Consider the following 22,336-nt stretch of genomic DNA (forward strand, 5'->3'; position numbering starts at 1 on the left):
GAATCACAGCAGAATTTCCATATCAAATAAAAATCCTAATTAACTCTCGCCATTTGTCTGCTGCAAATTGACAGATATGTCAATTCACTGGAAGTGAATTCTCTGCTATCACCAAAAGGAAGCTTTGTCATACCTTTATTAGAGAGGACTTATTGTAAATGACTGATTTTGAAAAAAACAGATCTGGCTGACCACCACCCCCGCAGACAAAATACTTTGGCCACATTTTAACAAAATGTGTGYCATAAGGAATTGTCAGCATCTCCCCTTGAAGGTCTCTCTATTTCACCKGTGTGCAGTGCCCCGCTCCCTTTGGATTCCACAGCAATAGCATCAATTCAGATTTTGAATACAGAACCTCTTTTCTCTCTGTTTTTAAATTCATATCATGCAAGTGTMAGCACGTCTTGTATCCAGCAAAGCAGTTTATACACAAAACACTGGAGGAGGAGTGACAAAAWAATGGGAACTTGTGACCCACGTTTCCATTTCACCACTGCCCTGCACTGCACAAGTTGTTATTTTTTAACARCAAAATCACTTCGCAAATTGTGCAATCCAACAGGGGTCAATGCTGTTCTGTGCCAACAGACCCTTATGAAGGAAACAAATTAAGATACCAAAAGCTRATAGGAAAAAAATTCCCACACAACTGAAAGGTGAAATGCAGACTGAAGGGAATGTCCAAGTAAATCTGCTAAATACAGTTCCTCGACACAGGATCATTCAAAGCTACAAGGCAATACAAGATGTGGGATCCTATCTACCTGGCTTGTACTTTGATTTGCAGTCACTTGAGCATTTCTCTATAAACAAAATGTTGTTATTCCTTGTACAGCTATTGGGAAAGAAGTATCTTGTTTCATTCCTGACCAAGTTCAGAATTCTTTATGGGGCACATTTCCTTGTGGGGGTTTTTGGATTAAATTACCTTTTKTCCCAACAATTCGATAGGGAAGAAAGGCATTTCATTTGGGGGACATACTCCCTTTTTGCCATTGCCTCTACAGAAAAGGTTAATTGTACATTCCAAATTAACTCCACAGGAAAGCAGAACACCCCTGGTTTGCAATGGTCTCATGGTAAAGTGTTCTAAAGAAACCAAGCATCAGGGAATCAACAACTGGACCTCCTTACACAAAACAGGGACACATTATCTTTTATTCTGCAGTTGAAATCAGACTGAGTGATCAAAGTGTCATCTTTGCCATATAGAAAAATGTCTTCCATTGAGAAATGTCTTTAACTGGCTGTGTTTCTGTTTGGCTACCTGAGAAATGGGATAACTATTATTTTCTCAGTTTCACAGAGTGCTTTGAAATTTATGGACAAAAGAACTATTCTCAGCACCAGAAGTACACACCAACAAGCTACTTGCAAAATACTTTTCTTTAGAGGAACCCGATCCAGCTAGCCATGTGATTAAGKGGCTTTTTCAGTACAATCCTCTGAGACCTTTGCTCTTGCCTTTCATATTGATATTTATCTTCCAAATTTGTCTTGGTACCCAGCACTGTTGATTGCTCAGCAGAACACTCCCCAGAGGCAATTAAAGTATATAAAATCCAAACTCAGCATCCCCCTAAAAATCCCATTTTAATATTCTAAACAAAATCCTGAAGTCTGATTGATTTTGGTTTTTTCTCTCTTGCATGCTCTTTCAAACATGACTTTATCAAAAAACTTGACAAATACATACATGGATGACAATAATAACAGAAACAATATAATAGCAGGGATATGACCAGAGCTTATTGCAAAGTGTTTTCCAATTAATGCTAAATGGTRGTTATTATGATGCTTGACAAACTTTAATTTCCCAAACAGAACAGGAAAATAATAAAAGGCATGAACAAAATACYGTCAGGTTACAATTTTGTCAGGTAATGTGCTTAGGCTTGGTGTGACTGTGATTAAATAACACAAAGAGCATTCCATGCAAGGTACTGAGCTAAACMATTTGAGAGCGACATTAAAGTGAATCTGCTCCTCCACATATCAGTGACCCCTTGAGGTCCCCCTTTTACTCCTCTTTTCTTTAATTCTGTGTTCAGTTTGTGACTAGGCATAGCATGTTTGTAGAGTGCAAAACATCTTTTTAAATATGCTATACAGTAAATTTACATTTCTGTAAAGACATCTCAGACTATTTTACAACTAATAACTATTGGGAGTCTGTGTATTTGTTGGAGCTTAGTGGGTTTGATTACCTGTCTCCATAAAGCCAAGAGTCTMCTGATGTCTCTGATTACAAGGAGGTTTTGGTCATGGAAGTTTCCATAACTTTTACATGTATTTTCGAATATTTGTGTCTTGGAAACATCATCACGTTAGAGGATATTTTTAGATGTCAAGAAAATGCCCAAAACAATCTCTTTTTTTTATTTTTAATCCTCCTTTTTTTATATAGTTGGACAGGCATATCCAGTTTCTCCACTAAGTTCCTCATATTGCAGGATATTTTTAATATGCATATCAGCATGCATAATTACAAGGTTTTATTCTATCCAATACACAAGAAAGGTAAGAAATTAAAAGGAGTTCCTCCCAAGCATCTGCATTCTATTTTTAGCACTTCAATTCTACTATAAAAATTAGACAGCAATTCCTATAGTAATAAAGATTGGAAAAAGTTTTCAGTCCAAATTTCATCTAATAAAAATTGAGCTACCTATAAAGATTTTCTACAAGAAAGGTGGAACCCTTTATGTACCCTGATATGTAAAAGAGAAATGCCTTCAAAGAATACAGAGAGCAGGTAAAGTATATTTATTTCTCTTACCCATTTTCATATTCTTTTTCAATGTCACAACCGTGATTGCCACTGTCAGAATTTGCTTCAGTGAAATGAAAGCTGCAGCCAMAAAGACCTGTAGCCCGACTCTTTAACAGAGTGAATCTTATTGAAAATGCAATTTTGTTCCTGCTGAAAGATGAGGTCCCAGTTACACAAAATTATAATACATCCTACTTTCACTTTCTGGAAAGAATGTATTAATACTCATTACCTTAAAATCAGGCATCAGAAAATATTACATAAATTACAGTTAAGTGCACAAATAAAGGATTTTCAAACAAAACAAATTTATAAGCTTCAAAACAAATTTTAAGCTTCATACAGGGGAACAGGTTTGCATTTTTTTACTGGACAGGTGATTTACTCTGAAATCAGCATTCTGCTGTCTTATACCAAAGTCTGTCCATGCATCCCAAAGGATCCATGAAGATGTTGATCACCACTCTGTCACAGTTTGTATACCTGTGGAGTACTGACTAAATCCCAAAGCCCTTGTAAGGAGAAAATTTCTACTGATGTTTCAGTTTTATCTGATAAGGATTTAAAAATCATATCAATGACAATAGAGTATTCTRCTAACCAGAAGTGTGGAAATATATAACATACATTCAAATATGGCACTTACACAAATACTGGAGACACATCTCACTTATAGAGCATGATGTTACAAGCARTGTGAAAAACAGAACTGAATAGAATAGTATATAAGAACTGACCATTTTTTCAAGTCTCTCAAACCACAGAAGTAGTCAAGCTCCATATCTTTCCTCTCTGCATTTCCTAACACGTGTCATGAAAACAGAATTAGGAAAGCAGAAAGGTAGTGAATTGTTCAGAGAAGTTCCTGCAAGGTGATGGAGTGTTAGGGCATACAATGTTTATCAGCACTGCTAATGACCTGTGAAGTAGGAAAGCTTTCTCTGTGTGCTGCCTGGGCCAGTCSAGGGCGATGCTGGAAGAGTCAGGGTCGTCTCAGCCCTGAGAAATGCTGAAGCTTCTGCTACAGGAATTACTACTAAACTCGAGACCACGTACTTTCAACATTTCACTCAGTGCTCTTAACTCATCTCAGCCTACCAAGTCCTACAGCTGTAATCCTCCTGGATGAGGAGAGGTGGCTTACAACCAGTAACTCTGAAACTTCACTGATCACTGAAGTGATGGAAARAATTTTTTTAACAACTCCAGCACTTGTGAGGCAGGATTGCAACACCTTCACTGTGGTCAGTGTTTTCTCAACTAATCCCTGCACTGCCTGGCCATGCTCCTACAAACCCTCTAATTATTCAGGTATCTTGCTGGGCACCCTGTGTGTCTTCCTACTCTGTCCACTGAAGTCCTAATAAGGAATTACATTCTCACCTCAGCACACCACAGGCTGCGCACACATCAGCCTCAGCACACAAAGATGACACAGCCCCTATGTTTTATCTGATTTACCCAATCCCTAGTGAAACCTGTTGCCCTTTTGAGGTAAAATGTATTTCTCTATTATGGCACATGTTCAATATATACAGTTACGCTACAACCAAAACAAAGGTGTCCTAAACACATAGGCTGAGATGTTTGACTACAACTTATTCATATAAATCCTTGCTTGGAGTGGGATGCTGTTGATCTATGGAAAGTTTTACCATATTAATAATGATGTTGTCTCAATATACAATCTATAATATATCTAAGTACATTGAATAGGTATGATTTCTTGTATAAACCTTCAATGAAATATACTTATCTAACAATGTCACCTTGTATGCTCCTCAGAGATTGGTAAAAATATATATATGTATCCAGTCTCCCAGTGCACAGGATTCAGTGATTAACTTTTCACCTCTGCTGCAAGGCTTTACTTTCAGATAMTGGTTATTACACTGTATTCAGAGGACTAATGTCTCGTTCCAAGGGAGAACAGAGTGATGGAAAAATTCTTGATGTGCACCCAAAACTCAAGAGAAGTAACTCCAGTGTGTCCCACATTCCAACACCCAGATAATGGTAACAAGCCAGGTTACTTGTGTAAATGAAAAGTTAGGGAAGAAACCTCAGAGATCCATACAGCTGAACAACAAAGCTATCCAAGAGGTGGTTCCAGTTCACCTCTGACCTTTCTCACAATGCACATGGTTTATGCTAAATCATAACCCAAAGCCCCAGTGTTATTTGGGAAACCAATTCCTACAGTTAGGAAACATTCAACTGATTACAGCTTCTCCCAAGTTCTTATATTCCCTCTTTATCTTTRCAAACTGCATGAGCATTGCAGAAAAAAAAAAACAGTAGTTAGTCAATGTACTAGTTGGCTTTCTATGGGAAGGACAATATTTAATTTGCTTTGATAGTTTTCTTTGTTCAGTTTGTGTTTGTGTGTGTGTGTGTGTGAGAGAGAGAGAACACACATATTTTCTTCTCCTTTTTATGGTGCACTTCACTGACATATTTAATAGTCACTCATATCCATAGCACTTGTTTACCATAACTTACAAAGTAAAATCGGAGGATTATATTGTATTTACAAACAAGTTGGCACTTACAGAATAAATTATTRATTCCTTTTCCTTTTTTTTTAATTTAATTTTCTTTTTTTCTCCACTTCTTTTTCACCAAAGGGCATCCAGAATTCAGGCAGAATAGTAAAACCTGCTGCCATTATGCTACATTAACATGAGTAAATAGGATTCCAGCTGTTACACTCTTTTCCAACGATTTGCTTGTTGCTGAGAGGCAGTGCCTTCCACCTCAGTTCATGTCCAATGCTCAAAAACTGTTAGTCAAGTGAAAGCAAAGGCTGCATGTTTTCTTCCTCATTCTTATCCATGCGTTTCAGCACCCCAGGATCCACGACTGACTGAGACCTGCAGAGGGACAACATGTTAATTTGACATTTATAAAACAAGACAAATGAGGGTAAACCTCAGCTTTCTTTTGTTTATTTTAATTTCTGTCAGGGCTTAAAAAATAATGGTACAGCATTACCCAAGCATCCGATCATTGCAAATCRTCAGGAAACACCCACATGGAGGCATATCATGGCTTTAAAGGGCTCAGTGCTGATTTGTGAATATAGGAGCAAAAGGTGGAATAAAGTGGATCTTCTCTTCAGTGAAATCATGAAGCAGGGTGTATCCTCCACACAAAAGAGCAAATTAAGCTGTYCTCCTTAGTGACTTGAGCACTGACTGTCTCTCCCAAAGGTTATATAGCACTGGGCTGGCAAGGAAGGTGCAATTCAGCCACCCAGCTGGCAAATCACACACTGCAATTAGCGGGATGTGTTCGTTGGAAGTACAAGTTGCTCCTTTTCTGAATAGCACTTAAATTCAACAGYGTGAGATCCTAAGCCAAACCTAGGAATTAGTGCCATGGTTAACGGGATTTCTGGAGCAGCAGACAAATGTGTCAAATTCACTTTTCAGCTTAAGTGAACAGGGCAGRGAAGGATGATCAGGGCAAATTCAGTGATGATTGTAAAATTTCTCAAGATTCTCTGATCCTGCCCAGAAGTATAATGTGGTATCTGTACCCTGCAAGAACTGTATGCAATGGACAAAAAGGAAAACCCATTCTCCAGTAAAAACAACATGCTCCATGAAAAGAAAGCCTAAAGTGTTAATATGAGGTCTCACATCAGCTACAGCTCAGCTTAAACCAKYCACTTCTAGGRTACAGKAAATGCAACCMTTGTTGGATKTTTCCTTTAGTGAGATGAATCTCAYGCAGGATTCTTTCTGCAAAGAAGATTTGAGATGACTAAAGAGCATGTGTACTCTCTACAGTGCATTTATTTTTGATCAGTGGAAGCACACTGTGCCCGCAGCATTGCTACAGATTTGCCCATTTAGAAGGCTACAGTGCAGAGAAAAACCTTTATGAATTCTAACCTTTCCTAAGATAAGCATATGKAGTCAATCCCCCAATCTTATAAACTGGCATCATCCAGTGAAACCAATGAATGAAGCTGATGAGGTCTTTCTCRAAAAAATCTAAAGAAAACTTACAAAAACATAAGAAAAAACATCTGACTTAAAGCCTAGGAGAAAACTTTAAACACAAAGATATTTCCTAATATTTATCACATTCTCTTATTAACACTAAAACCAAGAAAATTAGCTGTAAAAATATGATGGTCTCTCTTGTGATAAGCATAATTTAAAAAATTTTAATTAAAAGTGCACAATAACATTTGTCCTGAACACTAGTCAGTTCCTCAGGCAGAAAAACTAAACCACTGAATTAAAAATGCTTTTCTAAAATCTTCACAAGGTACCGTGCCAATGCAAAGCTGATTGAAAATTTGCTGGTGGGAAGCTGCACTCATGGAAAATCCAGTTCATCGTGATAAAAATTGCTGTGGAAGCAAATTAACTTCAAAGGTTTGCCAACTGGATCTAAGTGCTAAAACTGAGCCTTTCCCTCAGCTGCCAATGACTGAGCAGGCAGGGTTTCCAGTTCTCATCTGGGGAAAACTGCAGGGCAGCTGGATTGGCTGCAAACCTGGTCTCAAATTCCTAGTGAGGAAGCTTCGGCCATAAATTCCCAGAGCCTCTAAAATCCCCAATGCCAAGTTAGGTGTGGAAATCGAACTGTACAAATCCTGACCTGTGGCTTGTAAGCTCAGATGCCCAAATGCCTTGAAGAAGGAGGAGAGATAATTTGAATTCAGTTTTAAATAGAAATTTACTCTCATCCCATTCAGCATCAATTCACAAATGAAAGTGTGTGAAAGGAAACAACATTTAAGTCTATAGCTCCTTCTATTCTACTGACATCTCCCAAATAATTTTACAGACATTACAGAACACATTCTCAGAAAACACAGCGGGATAGAGTTACACCACAAAGCCCACTGCAGAGGTGAGGAACCAAACCACAAAGTTTATCAACACAGACATCTGCCCTGCTGGGTTAGATGAGAAGAGGATGCAGGTCTCCAGCTGAGCATCTCAGCCATGACAGCTGAGATAACACCCCATAACAGGGTGAGCACAGCCACAGGCTGAACCTGGCTGCTGAGACAGCTCAAATGTTGCCAGATGACATAAACAAGTTCTCCCCAGAGTCCCGCATTACAGGTGGATTAATTCCTCCTTATCTCCACCCTCATCCCCCAGTCAACCTTCCTTTCAAGGTGASGTCATCCAATTCACCAAAAATGCAYGGAGATCTGGAGGAATGTCAGTGCTTCACATTGGGGRCAAAAAATGAGTAAGAAAGAAATGTATTCTCAATACATTTCGGTTTTAAAAGGACATTCTTTTGGAACAGTAAACTAATTTTAAAATGGCAAGCCAAATAAAACAAGATMATTGTAGGAGATTTGCTAGATGCTTGTGAAATTTATTCTAAGCTAAGCACTTTTCATTGACTTAGTCATGGTTTTTTATATATTAAAAATCTTCTGCACTAACGTATCATATTAACTGTGGATTTAAACTGAGAGAAACAAGCCATTACTTGCTGAATGCAAGTTGAATTTGGTTCTTAATTAAATGAAGTTCATCTTAACTTTTCTATTTGTGTTTTAGCAGAGTCTGTGCACTTAATACAATGAATTTCTGTGACTCTCCTGTCAATCTTAGTACTTAGTACTAGCACAGTAAGTCTACTTAGTATTTTTTATGTCCATCAGCAGGGAACAAGGATTCCAGCAGATGCTGGGGGCATGCTAACTGAGAAAGAATGTGTGGAAAGTGAAGAAATCTTAGCTTAATATTATGTAGATAATGGAGTCAATCCCCACTCTTTATTTTCTCCACTAGGTCTCCTACTGTCAACTACCCAGACTGAAAGAATGTCAATTTGAAGCTTACACTTAAGTCTAATACTGTATGAAAGCGTTTTCAAGAACAAGTTAAAGAAGAATAAAAATTATTTGAGAAAGAATGAAGAATCTGGTATACTCAATGCTTTTCCMCTTCCATAGGGTCACCCAGGACAATCTGGGAAACCGCTCCAGTCTTCTCCAAAGGGACATGTTACAAGCCTTCTCGTTTTTTTCTTTTTTTATTGCACCATTGGATGAATTTATTTACTCTCACAACATCATCTTGCAGCAGAAAGGCTTTTGCATTTCAATTCCTTAAAGCCATCCTTCTGTCTAAGACAGCTTCTTTATTGTCTCAGAATTCTTGTGTTATGTGTAAATCATATGTAAGTGTATTGCTCACCTTTCCCCTTCCCATGGCTCTTTTTCTCTGTCCCATTTCCTCAATTAATTGTGTTAATTACATAATTCCAGCTTCATATATCTGGGCACGGGGAATTTTGGAGGTCTGGGAATTTATAGCCAAACTCTCTCTCTGGGAATTTGAGACCAAGTTTGCAGCCATTCCAGTGCTCCTGTCACACAGCTTCAGAAAACGTCTTATCCTAGCTCATTCCTATCCAGTTTCTTGCTGTTTTTCACTTTCAATGCAGTGTAGGATTATTCAACACAAAATCCTTAAACTTTTTTGCATTCTTTTCTTTTTTTTTTTCTCTTATAGCCATCTCATGTTGTCTTCTCTGTTTCCACAAAAGTACCTCCCTTTTAAACCACACTGTCCTTCCCAGTCTACGCAATATTTTCCAGCCAAAATYGTCTTCCTGCCTGAGAAATCTGAAAATATTTTATCCTGTTTGATCTGTTTCCAGAGTCTCTTTCCCTTCTGCATCACATGCTGTCTCCTGAAACTGGGTTCAGGCCTAGCATATCCTAACTTAATTTTAATGACTTTATATATTCTGTCCTGTTTTTTTCTTTTCTGATCCACTGCTAGGSCTGCCCCTTATGAGTTGCACTCTGCTGCCCTTTCTGCTGCCCTTTCTGCTACCTTTTCTATCACAGTTGTAATCTTTCCCCTTTTCTCTCCTTCTGCCCTGGCAAGGCTGGATCAGATTCACCCCTCCCAAGTTAATGACCTCGGTTGCTTCCATAGTTACCAGAGAGATAACTAAGCTCTTCCTATACTTTATTCTAAAAGGTGAAATGCAGCAAGCAATTACACTGTACCTGCTCAAAGAGAAGAATATCAGAATGCCAGGATGATTACCAGACCAAGTATAACAATTGGCACTGATTTTGGTCCTGGTTCTCCTCATTATATTTTCTCATGTGTGCAGTCACTGTGACTGAAAGTTCAGATGCTGTAAAGGTCCTGGCACCTACAGGCTGGCGGATACCAGGCAGTGGGCTATGAGATGGAGGAAAATCAGAGCTAACACCACCACCCAGAAAGATAATTGGCCCTAATTTATCCTCTGCACAGAGGCTCACTCCAATTAGCACTGTTTGTCTAATAAACACTGTAGGCTGAGGTGGGATAGCAGCTTATTCCAAACACGGTACTGTGTACACAACCTATATGGCACCACAGAAATAAGCAGCTGCACTGAGTTCACAACTCACACGGGTAATAATCGAGGCCATGATCCCTCATCAACACTGATATTTTTAAGAGAGGAAAAAAAGAATCGTCCTCACATATAATAGACTGAACTACCCACAGTTTCATAAAGGAGGAGGAAGGCAAATGTTAACCTTATGTCAATACTAGGACAACAGTACCTTTAACTCACCTTTTCATGGATTTGGGAGAGAGGTCCTTTTCTATATCCTTTGCAGGAGTGTTGTAGGAGTCCGCATTGCATTCACTGTCATCGTCGTACTCATGGTCAAGCAGTGTTCTTGCCCAYGTCCCCATGTCATAGGGGGGCAGCATTCCTCCAAACTCCGAGGGCAGGATCTCAGGGTGTATGAGCTGATGCAGGCTGTTGAGGTTGTTACCATGCAGGAATATCTGTATGTACGGGAGATGCAGGGAAAAACACAGGGGTATCACCAAAACCCATCAAAGCTCAAATGACACCATCACTATTAGGAGGATTTTGCACAATTTAAATGTTGTGGTTGTGCTGGGCTAACAGAGGTGCAGAGGAAGGCACAGTCACCTCTGCCTTAAGCATGGTCATGTTATGTACAAAAATTCCCAAAATKATTAAAGCACAAATAATGTAAAATGTTTGCAAGGGTAGGGACTTATGGAGGGTAAGAACTGGTGTCTGGTCCCTAGATGGACAGAAGATTAGACAGGCAGATGCCCTATTGCTTGCTAATTGTTCTCCCTAACTCTGTGAATTAAATTAAGCGAATAAACTAAGATTATAATTAATAATTTAAAATAATATGTAACATATACAACAAAGAATATATATTGACTTTCAGCATCCTGCCATGAGTTCTATAAATAAGATAAATTGTGCAGTGTTATGATAACAGTGCTGGAAATATTTTCTTCCTTAATCTAGACATACCGGTAACTGCCATTTAGACTTGACAATACATTAAGTAAGTAATGACTGTAAAATTATTCCTGTGACAACACTGAGGGAATAGTTGATGGACTATTTGATATTTTTCCATCAATGTTTGGTGGACTGATATTCATGCATACTTTACATTTATTTATCTGTATATTTATAAGAATGTATATGAATACTTGTATTTATGTTTATGTGYAACTTTAGTATTTGCCCTCAGAGATCTTTCCCATTTTACTTCACCTTGCAGAGACTCCTCTGGGCAGCTATACCCTTAGCCTCATTTATCAAGAGTTAAATTCAAAAGGCAAAAGACAAAAAACAGATATACACTTGTCTTTTATTGCTTAATTCAGACCATCTTCCAGTCAGCTGTGGAGGCAGGAAAGTTAGAATGACCATGCAAAACCAGAGATTTGCTTCCAATTTACAAAGGAATTTATCCTTTTGTGAAAGAACATTTATTAATGATGAAAATAATTTGCTATTTGGTGCCTTTCCAGGTGTTTCACTTTTTAGCAATTGTTTTTATATATGCCTGGTACTGCATTTATCTGAATATAGCTATCAGTTGCAAAYATACCCAACATATTTTAAAAATACATACAAATTCAGAATAAAGACGACAGCTATGTAATAGGACTGATAAAAAAAATCTAAAGAGGATTCTGTTCTGTATGGGCACTTCTTTCACAATTATTTTTCTGCATCTAATCATTTTTTTAAAGCTGATTTTAAATTTTATGCACTGGTCATAACTTTCACATTCTGACTCTAAGTTTAGAACTGTAAATCAATATTTAACAACCTGACTACTTTTTATAGGTATTCAATATTGACAAAAAAAAAACAGTTGTAAAAAGTCAGCGTTTCTGGAAATATATGCCATTGWTTCAGGTGTCTAAATAAAAATTCAGATGCTAAATGATAAGCACCCATGTTCAGCTGCCTTGTCACTTTTTTTTAATGCTGTGACACCCCTATGAGCTGCACTTTACTCCCTGGTTATGCATATGCAGCCCTCAAGTTGAAAAGGCCTCAGACATTTCTGGCACTACAATGTTCTTTGCAGAAGCTGCAGTCAACAGAGTGCAACCGAATCCTGCAAAATGGGGCTTCATTTGCATATTTATAACAGATATTACATAAAAGGCTTTGTGATCTATAGTTCAAAATCTGTAAATACCAGAGGCCTCACAAGCATAATCTGTCTGTAAAAAACAGCTGAACACCAAGGATCATTGTGGCCTTGCAGACTGTGTTTGACGAGAGAAAATACAGAGCTGCTTAGAGGGCTGATTCCATTAAAAAAAAAAAAAAAATTCATCCTATTCTTTGTAGTGCCTTTGTACATGATGTGATTGTGCTTTCCTGGATGACAAAGTTGCTGCTGCAGAAATAATATCATTCTATATGCTATCACCACCAAGCTCTAATTTAATTGCACTGATGCAAATGGTACAAATTCAGCAACGTCTCAGAGGCTGCTCATGCTCATGCACAGATGCATGCACACAAATTCGCTTTTATTGGCTTTCATTCAAATTTGTATTTGCTAACTAATACTACTAGATGCCAGCTGGGTATTTTAGTTCATGCTATTGTCAAGGAAATCGCACTGGGAAAGGACTTTGTACTCACTAGCTGTTTTTAAAAGAAAGACAAAAATAATTTTAACAAAAATTAAATAGAATGGAATTGAATGCAATCTTAATAGAAACTGTAATGTTGGCAATATTTTTTATATAACCCCCGGGAGCAAGTATATGCTTACATTTTAAAATACATTTAAGTGCACAGCTTGACTTAAAGGATAACGTTGCATAAGTTTCTAAAAAGCTGAAGGTTCCCTTTACAACACCAACACATTTAAACATTTTCCATCAATAGCAAGCTAATATTTCATGTTTATCTACTTTATTAGAATATGATGCATCTGCTGACAACAACTGCCAGGAAATGGACAATTAAAGAGAGAATACCCTTTTTCGTGTCTTCTCCTTTAGAAAGGGCCGGATAACTGTGTAGAGGGCATGGATGTACCAYGGCTGATTGACGAAATGTATTCCTCCAAACCGAGCTGGAAAGCTGTCCTGTGTGCCACAAAACAAATACATACAGTGTGAGCTGACCCTTAACATATGTAACACATGCACCAAATCTCTTTTTTTTTTTTTTTGTGTGTGAATGCTTTAATCTTTATAGTAAATCTTTGACAAGAAGAAAGATTATTCAAAATTGTGTCCTCTCAGTTAAGTCCCAATCTTCCACACTAAGGAGCAACACACCTTGGATAGAGTGGTGAGGAAGTGTRCTGAGATAGCTATGGTATTCAAATAAAGGCAAAGCATTTCTAACCTCCAGAAATGCTTTAAACATTTATGATTTGCCCATAATCCATCTAAGCAATGTATTTTTCTCTTTTCCAYTTCTATGGATTTTATTCATTGTTAATAGTAACAATCTCAGCTCTTCCAGTGTCACTGAAGAGCACTAAAAATGTCCCTCGTCTCCACCTTAAAGAGGAAGTGTAAATCTAAACTACTATTCAAAATGTCTCCAATATTATCCATATTTCATAAAACTGGGACTGCATTAAACATTATGCATAAACCATTACGCAATATCCATGACAGTAATTCTTGTCACATAGTCAGAGGCCTTCTGGGAACTTAAATGTAAGGATGGCATATCTGTATTGAGGCAATGGCTTTTCTTTTTCACTTGCTGAAAATCAKAAGGGGCAGATAACTCACTAGGAAAAGATTCTGCTATGCATTTTCAATTYCTAAGTTGAAAGAATACGCCAGAGGGTTTGGCAGTTTGAGGAGGGCAGGAACTCTGTCCTGGAATACAATTGCCAAACTCCTTGTGTGTCCTCATTTTGTCTTTGCCTGGTTGATCATATGCACAAACAATGCAATAAGCCATCTCCTGTGTTACCCAGACTTGCAGCATTGAGGAAGGAGGAAGAGGTGCAAAAATGGGAGCAGCTGATGCATGTCCCCTTTTGTTTTCACGGGTCATGTCAGAACCTCCTCAGTGAAAATCCTTCTCTTAGTTRTACAGAATTACTAAATTAATGGCTTTAATTTGAAGCTTAATTCCACAGGTGACACACCTAGGCAGCCACGGTGGTCACTTAGATCAAAACCAGGTTCCTCACACCAGCAGCAGATATAACCTGCAAAGCACCACTTGAAGCACGGGGTCATACAGCACACACCAACAAAATGGCCAAGGAAAACGTTATAAACTATTCCAGTCAATCAAGAACTGTCACAAAAGGAAGGCAGAAACTGCAGGAAGAAAATATTTCATTAAATGTTTCCAGATAGGAATATACTTCGAGGAAGTGAATGTGCCTGCATAGTCACAGAACCTCTTTAGTTCAGCGAATGTGTTCAGACCTGTGGGAATAATGAAGTACGAGGCACTTACTCCTCTCCAAGGATCCATTCTCATCYTGTCAGGCACTCCTAACCCAGGGGCTCTTTACAGCAAGGTATCTCTTGCCTTCAACTGGCTGGATTTTCATTAAGGAGGCGGCAGCTTGACAATAATTTACAGGGAGGATGACAAGCACAACACACACCGCTCACATCTGGCTGGCCAGAGCACAGCAGTCAATGCAATCGCTGGTCTATTTTGCAGCTTTTCTCCAGAAATGTTCCATTAACAGCAGCTTTGAAATAAAACAATCCTATCAAAAGGTTKCTGCAGAAGCCTCATGTTGCTAAATGCCCAGCTCCTGTCAGCACTACCTAAATGTCAAACAGGACAGTTGATAATTTGACACATAATTCACCCTGTTCAGTATCGTGAATCCCCAAACATCATTTTGAGGACACAGCCTATGATGTACACAAGGCAGTAAATTATGTTTGTGTCACAGTAGTCCAACAAATGCATTTGGAAGGATAAATCTCTGGATGACACCTTAACCTTTAGTTACAGTGGATACAATTCATCTACAGAAGGTGGTRTTTATTTGGATTATCGTGGCTGGTTCTCCAGCAAAGAAATCTGGTGCTCCATGCTGTGTAACATGCACAAAAGAGCAGACACTTAGAGCTGCAGAAATCTCATCAGAGCTGAGAGCCACACAGAAACTGAGGACARTTTGTGAATAAGAAGATCTGAACAGGCAAACTGACATGTACGAACACAGACTCAGAGCAGAGCGCCAAAGGCATTTTGATACTAATGCAGGCTTTTAAAGRTATAAAATTTCCAGCAGACAAAAGGATTATCCTTCAAAATTACCACTTTGACATGTCTACTGTCTTCTCCTGCATCTTGAAAACTATTTATGAATATATGTGGAATGATCCTCAAACAGAAGATGCCACTTGATCTTAAAAAAGCCAGTGTTTTTCAGAAATTCTGAAGACATTTTCTGGAACTAAAGAAGTTGGGTATTTATCAGTTTYTATGGCTGAACTGAGGTGCCCAGATTCAGGAGCACTTACTAAGYTATAGTTAAGACCTCCCAGAATTTGTGTCAAAGAAGAGAAAGAATAATTTGGTCAGAATGAGCCTGCATTGTACACAGTGCTCAGACCAGTACTCAAAAGCTGCTGAAAGTCGATCCAAAAGCAAATCTCCAAAGCACCTGCTGAAAAAAAAAATAAAATAAAAAGCAGAATAAGCAACTACATCTGCTGGAGAAACAGGTGTCAGAAGGTGTCTTGCTCTTCTCAGATGTATCTGACTTCCACAGGGGATTTGCCAGACAGATGGTCATCCTACACAAACAGCAGGTAGGAATTTCTTTCAAATCACTGATTCTTCTGGGGTTTTATGCAGATTAGGTTACAACCATGGTGGCAGTCACAACTGCCTCTGCAGTCATACTGTACTTCAACAGATGAGCCTATAACCCATGAATCACATGAATTCTAAGTAAAAGGAATCTCTGCCAGAAAACAGAAAGAAATGGAGATCAGCCATAAAGTGAGCTGTGCTTCTGACTGGAAAAGAAATAAATCTGACGGGGTATTACCAAACTASAAAAAAGAACTTATTGTGTATACAGAGTGTGTGGATTTTTCTTCACRTTCATTGCAACCTCTGTTTCAGCAGCAGAACACAACTTTTGCYTGTCTCTGATGAGCACAGTTTGTGACACGGCCATGCCACAGACACAGGCAAGCAGATAGTTACTATTAGAGAMCACAGTCCCTGTGACATGAGGCTTGCAAGTGACAACAGTAGGCTTCCAAGGAAGAGGCACAACCCTACACTGCTGTCTGCAGGACTGGGGGAATTCCAGTRTGCAGCCAGCGCTGGAGAATGATCCCAAGCAAACTCCCGCTCTTAGTATCCGCTTCTGCACACTCACAACACAAATCTTATCTCTCTGCCAAACACCATTTATACAAACTATCTTCACAAGCTTTCTCTCCAAGGATCCAGCTGCTGTTGCCTGCCACCACCCTTGGCATATAGCAAGAAGCCAGGTTTCTACTTGCCAGACAGCACATTCCACCCTTTGCTGGGCTCAGCCATCACCTGAGCCAGCTCTCAGGGTTTCACAGCGGGTTTCGTTCTCCACKTTGGCCAGCAGGAACTCTACAGCACATGCAGTAACCAACATATGCTATTTTCAACAGTATCTAAGAGAGGAAAGTGCCAAATCCCTAATGAAAACCGGTATGAGTCTTCTTAGCGGTGTCAGGACTGCTGTCATAGAGATGATAAAGATTACCCACCTTTTTCATCTTTACCAAATGCAAAAAAATCAAAGAACTTGTTAAAGCCCAAGCTTTCTCCACTCCTTGGGTACCACATCTACACTTAGACCTCTGAAGYCTGCTTCTAATGAAGGAACCCTCCTGAGTACTGAAATCAGTACTGTAAACAAATTTGTTTGCACAGCCTTTGGAAGTGTAGGCTCAGAAACCTCTGAGTCCACTGTGWGCCCTTGGCAGCCCACCCACATCAGAGCCTTGCAGCTACAACGCACATCTCCTGCAAAAAGACTGTCTGGAAACACCTTGCCACAAAAACACTGAGAGAGTGCTTGGGCATAAATTCTCTGGATTTATTTTTGGGGGTTTGCTGTCCTTATGTGCAGTGAAATTGTTTTTGCAGACAGACTCGAGACATCCTTCAAAGGACAGTCTAGACAAACATAATGAATACACTCACACACTTTACTTAAGGCTGCACTTGAGTGCTCTRATGAATTCAGGCTGTAGCATCTGCAGGCAACAGGAGGTTACCAATTCAAAACTGCAAAAGCTGTATCTTCCTAACTGTGAGTTCAAAATAAGCATACAAAACTATTAATATCTTAAATGTGACTTAAGACTTATTCCTGATAATAACACACTTGTTCTTCTTTAGCTTTTCCAAAAAGTCAAGCACCTCAAGGAGAAAAATAAAAATTATGATGAACCAAAATAGTATCTTTTTAATGGAAAGCTCCACTAGAAAGAAACTGAACCATTCTGTCTGCTACAAAATGCAGCACCACTAAACTTAATTTTTAGCATGCTAAAGAGAAGACTATGGAAAATCATGGAAAGAAAAGTCTCTGACTAAAATGAATAGTTCATTTCCTTAGTACTCCAAGAGCTGAACTGCCAGAGGAAGGAAGAGTCACTGCCATCCACATCAGGAAAGGAAACTCATACAACCAAACTTTCACTGAAAGTAGGAAAGAACAAGGCATTCCCAATACCAAACTTCCTGCCAGCCATCCATGAGTAATWGCAACAGCTCAAAACAAACTAACTTCTGCATCCAGACTGATGCAGTGTCTACCACTGCATCAGACATGCTCAAGACATGACTGGAACCAGTGGTGAGGACTGGATGATTAAGACACTGGAAAGTGAATCTGTGGAGTCTAAAAGAACTTGGGTTGGATTTTTAATGAAAACAGATCCTAAACACACTAGGGAGAATAAATATAAGTGAGGGAAGATGCTTTCAAAACCAAGGACAATGTTGACACCCAAAGAAAGGAGAGAAAGATGACCAGGAACACAACTAGCCTGAAAAATGGTAGACAGCTTTTGAATTTCCAAATATCCAATAAGACTGGCGTGAAATAAGCACCTTTACTCAATTTGAAAAAATTAGTAAGTTAAGAGGAAGGTGAGCTTCAGGTTCCCACACAACAGGAGACTTTCCCTCCATACCTCTCTTTAATGTTCAGATCCAAAAAATAAATCTCAGGTGGTGAAATTTTGCTTGATCCCTGCAACAACTCCACTAGTGATTTCCCTCTGTAAGGCCAAAATGAGGTTTTCTCCTAGTCTGAGCTTTTCATTTTTATTAGTCAATGTTGAACCGTTTCTAAGACAAACAAAAAGTGCCCAAATAAATATTTGTTACTGTGTTCAACCAAAAGCACAGTACCTAAAGGCAAATTAACATCAGTCAGTGACATTCCTACAAAATAAGATTTAATTATCTAGAACTGGATGTTGTCATTTTGCTAAGAAGCTTCCAGTGAAGCAATTTGACTTTTGGCAGTCCATTTCTATTAGTCATTTTATCTTACAGCTCATATAGAAATATGTTAAGTTGAATGAGATGAGAAGAGAGATGGTACCCATCCAGTAAGAATATTGCCTTTTTTTTAATTGAAGTATCTATTTTAATTTCAAAAAGTCTTCCTTTYTTCATTTCAATATGCTACTTATAAAAATTATATATTGTTTAAATTCATAAGGTGGGATTTAAAAGCCACATGGGTCTGYATGTTTATATATAAATATAATAAAATTTAAAGCCTACATAGATTTTGTGCTTTCACTATTTGGATAAAGGGATTATATMATTCTCAATTTTTAATTAGGTAGGCTTGATAAAGGAAGTATTTTGTATCAAATCTTCATTTCAATTTGAAATTACTTTATTTCTTTGCAARTTAACTTCAATAGGTTTTTGACCTGATTTTTTTTTTAAGTTTTAATTAGAAATTGTGACATTTATTTAGCAATTTTTGTTCATTTCAAAAGGTACTTGAGGTTTTGGACTATTTGGTTCTTACCCTATTTGTTTAGTTTAAACTTTAAAAATGAAGGCTTTAATTTCAAAGAAGAAATGAAAAATGCTGTTTTCCAAAACCAATACTGTTTTCAACTATCAATTCTGCCTCTTTTCTACCACTTAATTTGGAATGTAAGGTATTAAAAAGGGGAAAGAAAAAACTTTATACAGCCTGATACTATTTTTGAAATCAGCAAAGCAATAAAAACAGTAAGAAGAACAATAGGAGTAGGTTCTTCTATTCTGTTTTCCACCCCGTGATGAAAATCGTTCTTTACAATAGGCAATTATCAGATGGTGATTCCTTCTATGGAAATTCCCATAGGGAAAAAAAAAAAGTCTGTTTTCCAGGCAGCTTGTGAATGTCTTATTAGATTAAGATTACAGACAAAGAGGAAAAAAAAAAAAAACACTCTACTGCTAACTGCTGTGCATAAATACAGTAACAATGCTTTCATAATACTTGTGGAATAAAAATAATGTGGAAAATTACTGTTCATAAAGGATTCCATATTCAACTTCCYGAAGGCAGAAGTCTTTGGGCAGGGACTGCATAGCATGAGCTAAAACACCACACCAGCAGCCCAGCTTGTACCACCCTCGTCCTGAAGTCACCCCCTCTTAGTGAGACTGTCCAAACAGCCCTTGGTCCCTGCCAAACTGCTGACCACAGGATTACTGTCAGGATGYTTTTCATCATGCAGAAAGCATCCCRTGGGCCTGATGTCATTTCAAAGAGGAGCATCAGTAGCTATCAGACACCAYGCCCCCTTGCACCTGACCGCTTCCAAAGGTGTGTAGGCTAAACAGCACCTGGGAAGGAAAGGGTATTTTAGGATAATGTTAAGACAAGGATTGATAGAAACAAGGCAAGACAGAAACCACAAAAATCAGACAAAAGTTAGGAGCAGGAGAGATTAAATTAAAAAGTAATTCAGGGAGAGATATCAAGAAACTACTGTGATGCACAAAACATATTCATCTTGTCCCTTCTCTARCTCCTTTTTAAAATTTTCTCAGGAAGGTAGGGAAAGATAAATATAAAGTACTCCTGCATAGAGGATTCATGTTTCACAATCACAGTCAAGACTGATTCTGCAGATCTAAACTCAAACAGGGTAAATTAATACCAAATCTTATACCTTCCATATAATTATGTATATTAGCCCAGATGGCAATCTCCCAGAACCAGACCCAGCCTAAGGACTTTCAGTTCAGGATCGGCTTCTGCCAAAATTAGCAAGAAGATAATCAGAACCTGTCCAGGCAATGGGCACAGCTGTCTGCAGAAGGATAAGGTGAACAAAAATCCTGCACAGAGGCAAAAATGCACATTTTCAAACAACATGGCATTGTTATGCAGTGCCAGTAAGTTACTGAGTTGAAAGTTACCATTTCTCCAACCATAACATTCACTTTTTCTCCTCTGGAAATGGAGAACTTCTAAATTGGTGCCTACAATTTTATTACCCAAAGCTCCTCCAAAAATGCACCTCTCAGTTTCAGACAAGATGCATTAAAATTGGATTAGCCTTTTGCAAGTTTCAATTTACAGCAATACAATAAACTGAAAACTATAGTGTTTCAAGAGTTATTGCATGAACCATATGTTTCCTCCTACTTYGAGGAATCAATCTCCATCACTGCAGTAAGCACCAAGTGTCGTAATCATTTTAACCATCCAATTTTAATCTGTCACTCCATGCAAATGACAGTCCTGAGAATTGAACTGAACCGTAAAATTGGAAGGATAGTGATTTAAGAAAAATCAGCTGAGGACAGCCACTGAGATCTASAATGTAGCATAATTAAGCTTTAAATTACTGGGGAAATTGAATAACTGACTTGAGATCCATTAATAAGTGTTATATTTTATTAAGAGTAGAGGTATCATGAACTACGCAGCATACATAGTTTCAAGAGGTCAGTTCCCTACAGTACAAATCTATTTCCAGTTCCAAAAAGAGTTCAAATGTCTTTGTCATAGTATAGAATGAAGATYTATTTCAGCCTTTCAGCTTCAAGAAACCCTCAGTCTGAACTGTTCAGCTACACTTTATCTTTAYAAAGGTGCTTGAACAGATATGATTTCCTACATGCTAACTCCACTTCAGTTTCCCTCTTCTCCTGCACTCCTAAATCACTGCTGATGGTACACACATGCAAAATGTGCCTGGGAGTTCAGGGAATTTCAATATTGTTTGAGAGAAAGCTGTCATTCAAGYTATTACTCTAGAGGACCACAAGTCACTGTTCAGACATCAACCACCTGTTTTTGTAAAGACATAAAAGCATGGAGGTCTCTGYACTAGCTTCTGGATGGAGGAAATCTTCCAGTAAAAACAGAGATTCATGACACCTGGGAAAATAAATGGATACATGTTTTATCATATATATCTAGGACAAGGCTAAACTGTTTGCTGTGCTATCAGGATATGCCAGTAAATGAAGAAATGTGATGGTGGGATCTCTCCTAAAATCACACTTTTGAAACACTTGAAAATTCATGTGCAAGGAGTTGGGAGATCAAAATCAGAAATGCAGATRTCTTCTTGCTAACATAAAAGTAGAACCCTGTGAATGTATTCTCAGCAAAAGAAAACAACAATATCCTCAGTTCACATCCCATGGATACCCACAGAAAAAAGAACTCAACTCTGAAACTCTCTGGAATGTGGGGCTCAGTGCTGAGCAGACACACACTGGATACTGTCTGGCAAAGGGCCAGGAAGATGACTCAGGGATTGGAGCATCTCTCACAGGGACAGAGACYGAGAGAGCTGGGAATGTCCAGCACGGAGGAGAGAAAACTCAGGGGAATCWCAGCAATGTACACAAACACCTGAAGGGAGCGTGTAAAAMGCTGGAGCCMRGCTCTTTCCAGKGGTGCCCAGTGACAGGAYCAGAGGCCATGGGAAYAAACTGAAACACAGAAGGGTCCTTCTGAACATGAGGAAACAATGTAAGAGCAGAGTTCTAAACAAAATGAAAAATCTAAAATCACTGAGTTAGTCTTTTCCCCTGGTATTTTCCAAATCACTTAACTACCAAAGYTGAGCTATTTTTGAAACCCATCACCAGCAGTGTGACGATAGACTTCTCAAAGTCAGTTAAGAGCTGATTTTCAGGCAGATGTTAATATTTACCCARTGTAATGTACTCAAGCTTCTTGGCTTGCCTGAGGTCACTCCTGTTCACAAGTGACTGTCGAAAATGTGCTCGGCTTACTGTGCCTAA

At 38.5% G+C, this 22,336-nt stretch overlaps 1 protein-coding gene across 1 annotated transcript in view; it reads right to left on the reverse strand.

Moving 5' to 3' along the window:
* Positions 1–946: 946 nt before the first annotated feature.
* The window catches only part of CLVS2 (clavesin 2), a 52,658-nt gene continuing 31,268 nt past the window's right edge, over positions 947–22,336 (reverse strand). The window contains exons 3-5 of the mRNA XM_057363620.1: positions 13,075–13,185; positions 10,352–10,572; positions 947–5,649 (exon numbers count right to left, since the gene is read on the reverse strand). Of these exons, the coding sequence (XP_057219603.1) occupies positions 5,562–5,649; positions 10,352–10,572; positions 13,075–13,185 (420 nt within the window). The 3' untranslated portion in view covers positions 947–5,561. The remainder of the gene's footprint in view (positions 5,650–10,351; positions 10,573–13,074; positions 13,186–22,336) is intronic.

The sequence above is a fragment of the Malurus melanocephalus genome, unplaced genomic scaffold, assembly GCF_030028575.1.
Source record: "Malurus melanocephalus ecotype Western Australia unplaced genomic scaffold, MMel_1.1 scaffold_29, whole genome shotgun sequence".
In the NCBI taxonomy this organism is placed as follows: Eukaryota; Metazoa; Chordata; class Aves; order Passeriformes; family Maluridae; genus Malurus; species Malurus melanocephalus.